This window comes from Melopsittacus undulatus, chromosome 4, assembly GCF_012275295.1.
Source record: "Melopsittacus undulatus isolate bMelUnd1 chromosome 4, bMelUnd1.mat.Z, whole genome shotgun sequence".
NCBI classification, from domain to species: Eukaryota; Metazoa; Chordata; class Aves; order Psittaciformes; family Psittaculidae; genus Melopsittacus; species Melopsittacus undulatus.
The window spans coordinates 21,056,496-21,069,245 of NC_047530.1; the positions used below are offsets into that span (position 1 = coordinate 21,056,496).

Below are 12,750 nucleotides of genomic sequence, written 5' to 3' on the forward strand. Positions count from 1 at the left end.
TTTACAATGTAGATAATGAACTTATCAAACAAACTACTTTCCAAGAAAGTCCTTGCATAAGACGTATGGTAAAATTAGTCTTTAACATCCAATTACTGAGAAAAGATTTTTTTTTGCTCCAAGCCTGGTGTACCATTTCTATTAGTTACCATGGAAAGAACAAACAAAAGCATCCAAACTTGCACCAATCCTAAGTTGTTTGTGACAGTTAAAAGAATTTTAACCAGAAACCAGCAAATTTCCTATTCAAAAAGACTGGCTGATTTTTCAAGTTAGCTCACAAAGAGGTGTTGTGTGTCCAGAACAGATTTACACCCACCTGCAAGCACACAAAGAGCAACTGATTTCTATTCTGATCCCACAACAGTGTGTCCTAACATGAGCAATAAATGGAGAGACACTGGACAAATATTCTGAATTTTGTATCACATGAAGTCTACCACCAGGCCCGAGCACAGATAGACCCCTTCCAGACAACCACATCAAATCAGGAAAAAGGAGAAAGTTGACTCAAAATAATTCAAAAAGCCTCAAAATATAAAACTTTATTTAGCTACAATATAAAGTAGTATAAAGATATAAAACATAGAAATTTCACAATTAATTCACATGCTAAAAGGATTAATAGGCCAGCGGCAAGGAGGAGACTTCATAAAATATACAAACATCTCAGCCATAAAGGCCATTTCATCAAGATTCAGACTTGAAATATCGAACAACCACTGCAGAGAACTTGCTCTCCCACATCACCATAACTAGGAAGGAAAAAGACAAAAAAAAATGAAGTAAAAATAAACAAAGTCAGTGTCTTTACTGTTTCTGGAACATCAAAAATGCCATCCTATTCCATGATCGCTGTAACAACAGGACTCCCACACTGCATACTATTTCTTGATATTACAGAACTTAACAATGATGGCAAACAATTAAGATTACTCCTTGGGAGTGCCGTTCATTCATCACTGGCCAGCATACCATATTGCTGGTGGGAAAACAAGAGGAGTTTTTGATCCTTGAACATTTAAAGGAGAACCTAAACTTGACTTGCACCAAGACTGATCAGAACGTTTCACAGAGGCATTTTATTTTCCATGTTTCAGACAGTTTTACTGCTGCATGAGAAGAGCTCAAGCCCTTTGAGTGGATAAGCCAGATATCTGTCAGGTCTTCATATGCTACAATTTTCAGAGCATACGTAATTAAAATTAGCTTAAAAATCCAAAAGGCACTTACTCAAGAGTAGAGCACAAAGAGCAGATAACTGTGTTACAGCAGCTGCAGAGGCTGCTGCAGTTCTGGCAGACAAGCTGGTCACACTGCGTACACGTTTCCTTGACATCAGTTCTCACACACGATGAGCAGGCTTTGGAAGCTCTCACGGGTGCTTGGAAAAGATACAATTAAGACACGATGTATTTCACAGCAAAGCAGAGAAAGCACCTGGAAGTTGGAAGGACTGCAAAGCGTGGCGTTTCCACTCAGCGTTACAGCTACAGGTGGCAGCACTCTGCAGAACACGCTTCGAGGCACCAGCACAGCGCTCACTACTTACAACTTTGCGGGTGCCTTTTCTGCTCGACGGCAAGACTGCTGAAAGATTCTCAAGCTGCCATTCTCAAGCAGTCAATACAACAGCTTCTAAACCAGTTAGTGAAGCTCAAATTTAACAATTTCTTTTTAATAAAATACCATTTAAAAAAAAGAAAAACCAATCAAGGGAGGGGCACCCTCCCCCCCAACTCCACGACAGCCCAGCTCACCCAACAGCACAGCAAAGCGCCGGCCGCCTGCCCGCGCTGGGGCCACTCACCCTTCCCTGCAGCGACAGACCGCCTCAGCAACTTCCCGTCATGGCCGATGAGCAGCTGCCCGCTCCAGCGGCGCCCCGCGCTGTCGTCCTGAGCCCCTCCGCCCGGCTCCACCGGGCGGGTCACTGCAGCGGGGCTGGCGGGCCAGGCGCCTTCCATGTATGCCTGGGCGCCCCTGAAGAGCAGCCGCCGGGTCCTCTCTGTGGGCGGGAGAGGAAAGTTAGGAGCGGCTTCTCCCTGTCACCACCCGCCATCAGGCCCGAGGGGAGGCGGCTGGAGGCCTGTGGGCACAGGCCGGTCCCGGGAGCCGGCAGCTCCGGCGCTCTCCCTCACTCCGCCTCCTCACCGAAGACCTCCCGCCGATACTCTTCGCCCCGCACGCCGCGGCTCAGCTCGCGCAGCCCCACGCGGGTTTTCAGCTGCAGCGGAGCCGCCTCCCCGAAGGGGCAGGAGCGCTTCGGCATGGCGGGCCCGGCCCGACCCCGCCTCCCGCAGACCGCCCAGCTCCGGCGCGTCAGCCTCGCCCTGCCAATGGCGGCGCGGGAGCGGGAGCCGCGAGGGGCGGCGCCGTCGGCTCAAGCCGCGCCCCTTCGCCTCGGGAGGCCGAGCCCTGCCGCGCCTGAGGTAGGCAAGGGTCGGCACCGCTCGGGTCTATTCGTCCGGAATTTTCTGTTCGCTTTTCTGTGAGCCCTGTTTGCGGTGCAGAGGATCCGGCAGGACAAAGCAAAACATGGCTTTGAAGCTCGGGTTTGTCGATAAACGTCCTCCTCTCATGGGTGTTTCTGAACTCGTCTTCCTTTCTGCAGATCCTGAGGGTTACGTCTGTGTTCGGGCTCACATAGTTCTTCCTAAACCACCGGTCAAAGTTAGAGCTGTCCAAGTGTCAGAGAACCAGCGCAAATGTGCACAAGTGGAAGAATTAATTCACTTTCTGTAAAGCCAGCGAGGAGGCCGGAGAAGCTCCAACCGGTCAGGGCTCCTCAGTACCCGCCGGCAGTGAGAGCGGGTTCACCACTCAGTGCTCAGTGAGGTTGCAGGGACTGATGCCCACATTCCACTACACCACAGGGCTTAACCCTGAGACTTTCTGCGGTCACTGTGTGACAGGGAATTACTGCAGTTTATTGGAATTGTCTCCTCAGTGAACTGGTGGATTCTCCAATGTCAAGACATTTAAGACTCAGCTAGACAGGGTGCTGGAACATGTAGCCTAGGTCATGCTTCACCTAGAAAGGTTGGACTAGATAATCCTTAAGGTCCTTTCCAACCTGGTATTCTATGATTCTGCAATACAATTTGCTATGTATAAGTAAGCTTTCTATAGGAGTCTAGGTATTGTTTCATGGATTAGAAGCCTCACGTTCCATTCCAAGTTGCAGTCAGCCTGGTTACTACGCATATTTTGAAAACACAGTTTTTCTTTGGGCAAACAACCTTCAAAACTGGTGTTGATGTCCCTAGTGCAATATTTTATGTCATTTGAAGAACATAGTAAGTCACAACATTTGTATTTCTTCCAGAGAGGTTTCTGAATTCAAACCTTCACCTGAATTGAAACCTTCACATGTATGCATGTAAAAGTCACAAGCAAGTACAGGAATGATTTTTCCGTCAAGGAACAAAAAAACCACATTTCTTCAGCACTAGCTTCTGAACTGCTACTAGTTTGCAGGCAAAATCACACTGATTTCATACAGGTTAATATAATTTTATTTTTTTTTCCTGTAGTGCCTCTCAGCCTAGCCTTGTGGTCTATGGAGTGGAAGCTAATACACAGTATTGACAATCCCTTCTGAGCTCCAAGTCTTACTCCTTCCACACTTTCTTTAGCTGTGAAGATTTCTACTTCAACTTTTTCTGCATGTACTTGCAAATGAACGCTTAAAGATGCTCGGCAGACAACTTGCCACTGAACATTGAAAACTCACTGTCATTTCCTCCTCTCTAGGGAAATGTCTCTGTGAATATTCATTAGATATAAACTGCTGTCCCTGAAGCTCTCTGGGGAATATGCATGAATCTGAAGGGAATCTCAGTCAAGACAGAGGGCAGCAGATCACATGTTTCATTAACAATGTGTAAGATAAGTGTGGCTGGAACTTGCTTGTCTGAGAGATGGATGAAACACAAAGAAAAAAGTTGAAAGTGCTGTTTTGCTTGTGAAGGAGTGTTCTAAACCAGAATATGAACTAGATTTGAAAATGAGAAGCACACGCTGCAGCAGTGCTGCTAGTGCTGTCACCAAAGGGTAAATTTAAGGTAAATTCCCTGAGGGATGACTACATTCACATGTGCCACCACCACCTCACTGCAGGGCATGTGCAGAAATCTGTTGTAGCTGACTCAGCCTCAGGTGGTGACATCTCTTAATCTTAACAACATCTGTAACTGGTCATCTATTTCCTATTTGTAAGATATGAGAGCAAAATAATTCTGTCTAGTCTGCACCAATGTACCTCAGCATCCTACAGGGAGGAAATGGCTCATCTGCCAGTCTGTTGACTTCTTACCCAATAGGATGATTCTGAGTATTTTATTACTTTCATAGCAGTAAACCTTGAGGAAGATCCACTGGTGATTTGGAAGTAGAAGAAAGGCTGAGATCTGATTTGGCAAACCTTGTTGGCATGGAGCATTCATGAAAATTAATGCTGACAATTTCCCAGGTTAATGAGATTGCATGTTACATTGCACAGCTTCTGAATGGGAAAAAGTGACCCCCAAAACCCCAAACCAGTAATGGTAATTGTAAAATACAATGATTTTGGTTTATCCTTGAAAATACCTTTGTGAAAAAAGTGGGGAATAAATATTATTCTTTCTCTTGCCACTTTGCTTCTCTTGTGCCTGTGTGAATGTTACAGACAAATCGCCTGGTTAATAGCTTTGTCAGTCATAGAACAAAGAAAAATTAAATTTCTTTTTTTTTTTTTTTTCAAGAGTTTCTACTTCCAGTAAGCAAATTTAAAAGAGCAAAATGGACTGTGCTCTCTCTGTCTGTCTTTCCTAATCTATTTATATCAGTGCCTCAAGAAAGTCAGGGTAGACACAGAAGGACTCTGGCCATAGTTCAGCTTCATCATTTTTAGCAGTTTAGAGCTCAGAAATTCTCTGAGCCAAAATTTCCATCTAGATCTTAATGTTTAATAGTTGCCAGTACGCTTGTTCTTCACAAATTTGTCCAGTCCCCTTTACAAAACTGGTACTGTTTCATTTCTTTGACTAGCAAGGTCTGTAACGCTGTAATGTTATTATTTAAAAATGTTTCATCAGGATTTCTTCTAGTTTGCTGCCTGTTAACTTTCCTTGGGGGACTCTTATGTCTGGTTTTATAAAAAATAGCAGATAGCAATTCCCTGTTGACTCTCTGCATAACATCCATGACTATAAAGTTCCCTCCTGTATCATCCTCCCTCCTATTTTATTCAAGCCAAAATATTTTGTTATGTTGAAGCACTTGTTTGCACTGTGTCCCACCTTACACCCCCATGCTACATCCCAGTGCATGGCACAGGAAGCCTCAAGCATGCACTGGTGCTCTGGAGAGCGACTGGGGTGCATGGGAAGGGATGGAGGGTGCCCTGAGAACTCTGGGCAGCAGGGACTGGATGTCTGAGAATACCCTGGACACGTAGGCTGCAGGGTACAGATAGCCTCACTCCTTTTCTGTACCTCCCATGGTCTTTTAACTTCTTTCCTGAAGCTACGTGGCCAGTGCACTGGCTGTGGGCATGCTGTGCAGGTGGACCACACAAATCCAAAGGCGTTTTCTTCTTGGTCCCTCCCCTAGTAATTCCTAACGTTTTATTTATTGTTTTGATTACTACTGAAGTACTAAACTGGTGCTTTCAGGGGTCTATTCATACATGGCTCACAGCATCACTCCCCAGAGTACTAATGACTTAGTTCAGAACTCATCACTCCATGTATATAACTGGGTTTATTTCCCCCCCATGTGTACTGCTTACTTACACTGCCAATTTATTGCCTGCTTGGTATTGTAAGAGCCTCGAAAACACACAGCTGTAGCTCATCCCAGTTGGCTTTCAGATTTGACTTTTAACAATAATGCAGTAAACACTGATACCTCACTGCTCATCTCTCTTCCTCAGAGTAATATACTGAGCTGCCAGCAGCTTCCTCAGGTTTACCAACAGTCAGGAGTACACCAATCCCTTCAAAAGAACTGACGTTGCATTCCTTTTGCACTGAGACCAATTTAGTTACATTCAAACCTGAACTACAATAGAATTTGCCTACAAAATGTAGAGATTTACATTTTAAGTACTCAAGTGATTACAGATGTTAAGATTTTTGTTTCTGAACCATCTGTAAGACAATTACAATAAATGTTTGCCTGTCAGCCAATGCTTCCAACTACTCCAAAATATAATCACAAGTAAACAAGCAGACTGGAGTAAAAATCACAGACAGTGTAAATCACAGGCATGGCAAATCAAGACTGGATGCTTTCTTAAAAGGAAAAGAACTTGCAAGCTTGTAAAAGAGCAAATTGAGGAAAATTATGCCTTCTGGTTTAGGCAGGGTCAGACAAAATATCCACAACAGCTGATTTGTGAATCTAAATATTCATCAGTCTTACTTCTTCCCCTCTATGCCTGGCTCTGCAACAACCTTTCTCTGTTTACTATAACAAGATAAAGTGTTCCATTTTAGGAACAGGTGGCAGATAAATAGCAACCCAGGAGATTATACTAGATTTTAAACTGCTTCAAATGCCTAATAGTAGGTTCTCATAAGCATCAGAAGGGCCTTCAAAATCATTTAACTTTCTCTCCAGTTTCACTTACACCAAAGCTCTCCCCTCCATGTGCTTGTAGTAAAAATTCCCCATATATTCTATTTTTTCATTATTAGGCCATTTAGAAAGAAATCAAAACACCATGCCTAGATATGGGACTGTTTCTCACACCACTTCAAGTAAGACATTTCCTTAACAGAATCATAGAATCATAGAAGAGAATCATAGAATAGTTAGGGTTGGAAAGGATCTTAAGATCATTTAGTTCCAACCCCCCTGCCATGGGCAGGGACACCTCACACTAAACCATGTCACCCTAGGCTCTGTCCAACCTGGCCTTGAACACTGCCAGGGATGGAGCATCCACAGCCTCCCTGGGCAACCCATTCCAGTGCCTCACCACCCTTACAGTAAAGAACTTTTTCCTTGTATCCAATCTAAACTTCCCCTGTTTAAGTTTTAACCTGTTACCCCTTGTCTTATCACTACAGTCCCCAATGAATAGTTCCTCTCCAGCATCCTTGTAGGCTCCCTTCAGATACTGGAAGGCTGCTATGAGGTCTCCACGCAGACAGCCCCAACTTTCTCAGCTTGTCTTCATATGGGAGGTGCTCCAGTCCCCTGATCATCCTCGTGGCCCTCCTCTCAATTTATCTCAATTTATGATTCCTCTCAATTTGTATTGATATAAAATGAGTTGATTTTGGCCAACTCATTGGTTATTTTCTACTATTTGAATGCTAAAACAGTGACAGGAATATTCTAGAAATTCTTTTAAGTGGAATATATTATATTTGCTGATGAAGTGGGCTGTGGAGCAGCATGCAGGCTGTGCTAAATCAGCCAGAGTATCAGGACACACAGACATGCTCTGTCTCAACTAGTGTAAAGCACTGCACCCCATGTTCTCAGTCCCACTGTACTCTTTTTTTCTATGCTCTGCAATATGGATTCCAAGATTAAAAAAAAAAAAAAAAACAACTCCTCGAATAAACCTGGTTTTCCTAGAATGGCTCAGGGCTGTTTCCTTTCTTCTATACCCTTTTCCTATAGTGCTGTGGCTTGTCAGCCTTAAGAGACAACATGTTTACAACTCAGATCAAAAGACTACACCCAGTTTCAGACGTTATTTGTTCACAACTGCATGTCATTTGACTCATTAGCAACAGAGTTTGTGCCCTCATTTTGAGGAGTTGGTTCATGCATCAAAAAATATTTGATAAGCCAGTGATGTGAGGGTTGAAGTATGCTGCTGATACTCTTAAACTAGCATGGTGTGGTTGGATTTCATAGCATGTTTCTACTCTGTGAGCTATGAGATAGACCAGTTCTGCTCACTGGATCAAAACACTCGACGGTCCCGCTCACACTAGAGGGCACTCTCAATACTATAAGTTGTTTTTTGCTGTTGCAAAGGTTTTACTGTTTTGACAGCGATGTGCAGGTTTACCAACATGCTACTTTTTCCACGCTTTCTTTCATGGTTGTTGTTCCTGGCCTTTCCAGTTGTTTGCCTCCATTTCTGCTGCACACAGGTTCCTCTTATTTTGCCTCTTTCCAGATTATTTTAATTTATCACACACACATCACCCCCTACCCCCCCCCCCCCCCCCCCCCCCCCGGGAGATAGCGCTGACAGTGTTAACTGCCATTCCTGACCTAATGTGGTGTCTCAGTGCTCTGCTTTCTCTGCAGGCTACAATGTTTTCCATTTAATACTGGGTAGTTGTCCTAAGAATTCTTCAAATCTGTGTCTGAATGGTACTATTCCATTATTCAATGCAGATTTACCAGGGAGAGGCTGTAGGTACCTCTGCCCTTTCACTAGCCCCACACAGTACAAAACACCCTCTCCCTCACACGGCACGGAAGCGGCTGGGCAAAACCTTCTTCCCTTCACACTGCAGCTGCCTCCAGCCCTCGTCTTGTTATTTTGCTGTTGAAATGAATCCTTGCTTCTAGACAGTGTTGCATGTTGTGCCTCACATGCTTACCTTAATCCATTCCCTAAAGCATCTGTTTAGCTGGAATTAACTCAGGGTACATCCATTCAGCTCAAGGGGACTGTGTCAGTGCATGCTGGCAGAGGACTTGGCTCTCTGCACTCACCATGTCTAACAAATGATTCCCCAACAGAAGCCCAAGTGTTTATTTTAAGTATGTGTGGCTGTATTGTCAGTCCTGGATAAGGAAGGTATCTGTCCAAAAAACAGAAACTGCACAGAGTCAGAGCATGTTCCAGAACATTGCCAGGAGCACATACCACAGCTACAGGGACCATCACTAGGGCTAATGTGGGAATTTTCTTAGAACAGCCTTTTTGGTTTAAATCTATTTACACTGGGAAGTCTTGAAGGCACTCATTCTCTTTGCTGAGCAGTTCACCTGGGTGGTTTGGTACAAGCTATAAAAGTAATGTTCAGTCCAAGGCCTAACCTCCAGGGTGCCAATTACTACAGTGAGACTTTTTTTGTGCTGCAGGCATGTATCCCCTGGATGGAAATCCATAGGGCTCAGACTTCCATCAGCACCAGGTTTGGTATTTTAATTTTGTAGTCTGCTGCAAATCAATCTCTAATATACAAAATGTCTTACCCCACTTGTAATGCCTTAACTAACTAACATCTTTTATTTCTTTCACTTAAAAGTCTTTTCCATGCATATTAAAATGTATTTCAAGGAAAGACTTCCTAAAATTATGGAGGTAAATGCAAAATTGGGTAAAATGCAAAATGGACTTAAAACCAGATTGCCCCTGAGTAGCTTGGATAATATCTGATTTTATGGACAAAGGAAATGCAGTGGTTATAATCTATTTAGACTTCATTAAGCATTTTATATAGAAACATACAGGAAATAATTACTTATTAGTTAGGTATTAGTATAAATTAAACAAAGAACTGGATAAGGGAAGATGGAATGGCTGACGCTCATACAAGCAGTGCAGCACTGCAGGAAGAAATACACAAAGCAGTTGGTGATCAGGACCCAATATCCACACCATTGATGGAGGGTTGTTTCTGTCCAGCCTCTTGTCTGGTCCCATGGACTCAACTCGTATTAGCGTCTGGAGCATAACAGGGCACTGCTGGAGAACATCTCTTGCTCAGTTTAATCCGAAAGGAACCCAGCTTCCATTAGGTGCACTACTTCATAGTGTGAACAAAGCCTCAATGACTGAACAACTGCAGCAGAAGAAATTGGAGTATGAAATGCAAAGTTCAAAATTTGAATTGCATCGCCTGATTTCGATGCTACAGGGTGCTAACTAAGCAGTAAACCTGTAACTGTAGTGCTGACATACATGTGTCTGTGCACTGGGACAGTAGCTGGTTTTATCTGTAGCAAGGAAGATTCTTGAAAAAGACTCTAACATCATCTTCCCAGTTCTCCTTTTCTTCTTCACCCATTTACTAAGGACACAATCACAATGGAAGCTAGTGGACATTTAACATGAATCAGTGGTACTACTCACCAGTATGAGTAGTGGAAAATACCTTCCTTCCAATTCCTGGCCATATCCTTCTGGTATAGGCCACCTGTTTTATTCAAGATGTAAATGTAAATGCATCACTGGCTTATATTCGCCCTGGCATTTGCTATAAACCCAGGTCCTTTTGAGCAGAGCTGCTCCTAAGCCAGGTGCTTCTCAGTCTGTACTGAGACATGGGGAACCCAGTGCTTTTTTCCTGAGCTTTGTGAGCTTGCCACTGCCCAGCCCTCAAGCTTATCAGTGTCTTTGCCATTTCTTGTCAGCCACTCTGGAATTCAGAACTCAAAGGATAGGTTTCCATTCATGGCAAAGCACTGCACTATTTTAGAAAACCCAGTGGAAACATAACTTTAAATACCTTTGTAACAGGGAATTTCCTCATCAGAAACGAATAACAGCTTTTCATGGCAGTTATCGGTAATACATTGTATTTCCAAGTTTATCGTTTTGTCAGACTTCCCAAAGTTTGACACCAGGAGCCCCTAAATAGGACCATCTCCATTTACAGGCCAGCTGGCCTTCCACAAACCTCAGCGGCAAGCACCATTTCTACACCTTTAAAGAATTAGGCCCAGTTAGGATTATAAGTTTTGTCTCATATAGGGGAGAATGAAGGTAGATACCACCACTATAAGGGCACATATAGCTGATGTATTCTGTAGTCCTTAAGAAAACATGACCCCAGTGCTCCCACCCAGGGTATTTTAAGGGTTTCAGCAGCCACCTCAACTGTATGAAGTGCTCTGCCACTTATCAAGCACTATAAAGGTGTCTCGTGAAATCTAACACTGTTGTCTGAGGCACTGTTTACAGGACTGTAATGTAAATGCTGCCGCATGTATTCCACTTCTAAAAGTTGATGCATGTCAAAGGAAGGGTGCATTAGGTCAAGACTGCAAAATATTCAAATAGAAAAATGTTATTCTTTTTTCATGACAAAGACATTTCCTCACCATAGACATTTTTACAGAGAGTGTTGAAACTGGTACTGTTTCCAGCCACTAAAAAATGCAGCTGCTGGCCAAGATCTCCTACGTTAAAAGAAGCTATAAAGTATAGATAAAACCTTTTTTCCCTGTCTGTTTGGGGGGTTCTGGTATTGGTTTGTGGTTTGGTTTTCATTTTGTTTTTTTTTATTTTTTTTTTTCTTGCAGTCACATAGGGTATTTAATGCAGTCACTACTCCAGAAATGAACAGGTATTAATAACGCAGGAAGGCATTTTAGAACAATTGATTTCCTGTAAGTATACAAGAGATTAAAATGCAAAATCTTGAAAACCTTATTTACACTTTAATGCATCACGCTATGGCTGACATCTAGATGAATATTTATGTTAAATCTGAGCAGTATGTAAGGGTTCAGCCAGCCCGATTCAAGAGTAAAAGGCACTCCTTACTTGTAATGGACCTGTGATTTGGGAAAGAAAGGACCATCTCCTACCTCCCTGAAGCAGGCTGTACACCACCACTTCTCCCCCACCATGAATCTTGTGTAGCACTGTAGCAGCCAAGCAGGCTCCATGCCTCAGGCACCCTTTTTTCACTGGCAACACAGATCTAATAGAGACAAAACCACCACTAACAAACTCACTTGAATTAGCAGCCAACAAATCCACTCCCCTGATAGAGTGTCTATATAACAAACAGGACTTTTGTAAAGGTAAGATAGCTGGATGGATAAAAAGAAAAGTAAGAAATACTAGTCAATTAGCAGGGCAGTTCTCCTACAGCTCTCAGACAATGCCCTGAGCTGTGTATTAACCTGCCATCATTTACTGGGCAGTGTGTTCCAGGCTCCTTCTAAAATGGATGAGAAAACCAGTGATTTCTATAATGGCTTCTGGAGCCCAAACAGTGTTTGTTCAAAGTCCACTCATATTTTGGAGGTGGTAATTATTTATCTGTGCCAGTATCTACCTTTTCTTTCTAGCCCAGTGCTAGTTGATAGAGTTATATGGAATTCACATCACCTGTTCTGAGCCAGCTGGTGTGGCAAGAACATTTTTGCATCAATTAGAAAATATGAAGTTTTTTTAATCAGAAAACCACTGTTCACTCAGGTGAGCTAATGACAGATGACTAACCAATGAATCCCCAGTAGTAGAGTTGCATCCCTGCTCAGTTTGTAAATGGGAAAGTGTGACAAAGTTTATAGAACATGTTAAAAAAATGCCAAACACTGAGAATCTGTAGACAGAAAGAAAATACCCATTCATTCAGTAATGCTGCTAGGTATTTTTTAAAATACATGAAATATGGAATCAGCTTTTTTTATTAAAAAAAAAAAAGAGAGAAATAGAGAGCAAGCCGTTATTTTAAATTGGGTTTAATATCTGTTTCAGGACAAAATAAACAGGTGTGGATCCAAAATTCATCTGAAAAAATCTGCATAAGGTGTAATTATAGTTTGCACATTACTGTGGAAATGCTGAGTTTTCTTTCCTTTTATAAAGTGCATTATGCCAGAACTGTAAGACCATATCCAGCAAATTAAAAATTACAAAAGCTTCAAAATCCTATACTGCACGTATTAGAAAGCATACACTTTACTATGAAGGCCATATTGGAAGGATAAGTGTGAGAAAATATGTCAAACACATTAATGTGCAAGAGTGAATCAGTAAATGCTACTTTTAAAAAACTATAATCTTTACCACAAATTACGCCACTTTGGTAGAAGTTTACC

The 12,750-nt window shown here is 42.7% G+C and overlaps 1 protein-coding gene across 1 annotated transcript; it reads right to left on the reverse strand.

Annotated features, from left to right (window-relative positions):
- Positions 1 to 516: 516 nt before the first annotated feature.
- Positions 517 to 2,287, reverse strand: SIVA1 (SIVA1 apoptosis inducing factor). Its single transcript, XM_034062151.1, has 4 exons — positions 2,155 to 2,287; positions 1,811 to 2,008; positions 1,234 to 1,384; positions 517 to 755 (listed from the first exon to the last, which is right to left on the reverse strand). The coding sequence occupies exons 1-4, from the start codon at positions 2,270 to 2,272 to the stop codon at positions 698 to 700; spliced, it is 525 nt and encodes a 174-aa protein (XP_033918042.1). The 5' UTR covers positions 2,273 to 2,287; the 3' UTR covers positions 517 to 697.
- Positions 2,288 to 12,750: the final 10,463 nt, after the last annotated feature.

Coding starts and splice junctions, on each gene's coding strand:
- SIVA1 (XM_034062151.1), bottom strand. CDS start 2,272: ATGCCGAAGCGCTCCTGCCCCTTCGGGGAGGCGGCTCCGCTGCAGCTG. Junction 2,009..2,154: donor GTATCGGCGGGAGGTCTTCG/GTGAGGAGGCGG, acceptor TCCCGCCCACAG/AGAGGACCCGGCGGCTGCTC. Junction 1,385..1,810: donor GTCTGTCGCTGCAGGGAAGG/GTGAGTGGCCCC, acceptor ATCTTTTCCAAG/CACCCGTGAGAGCTTCCAAA.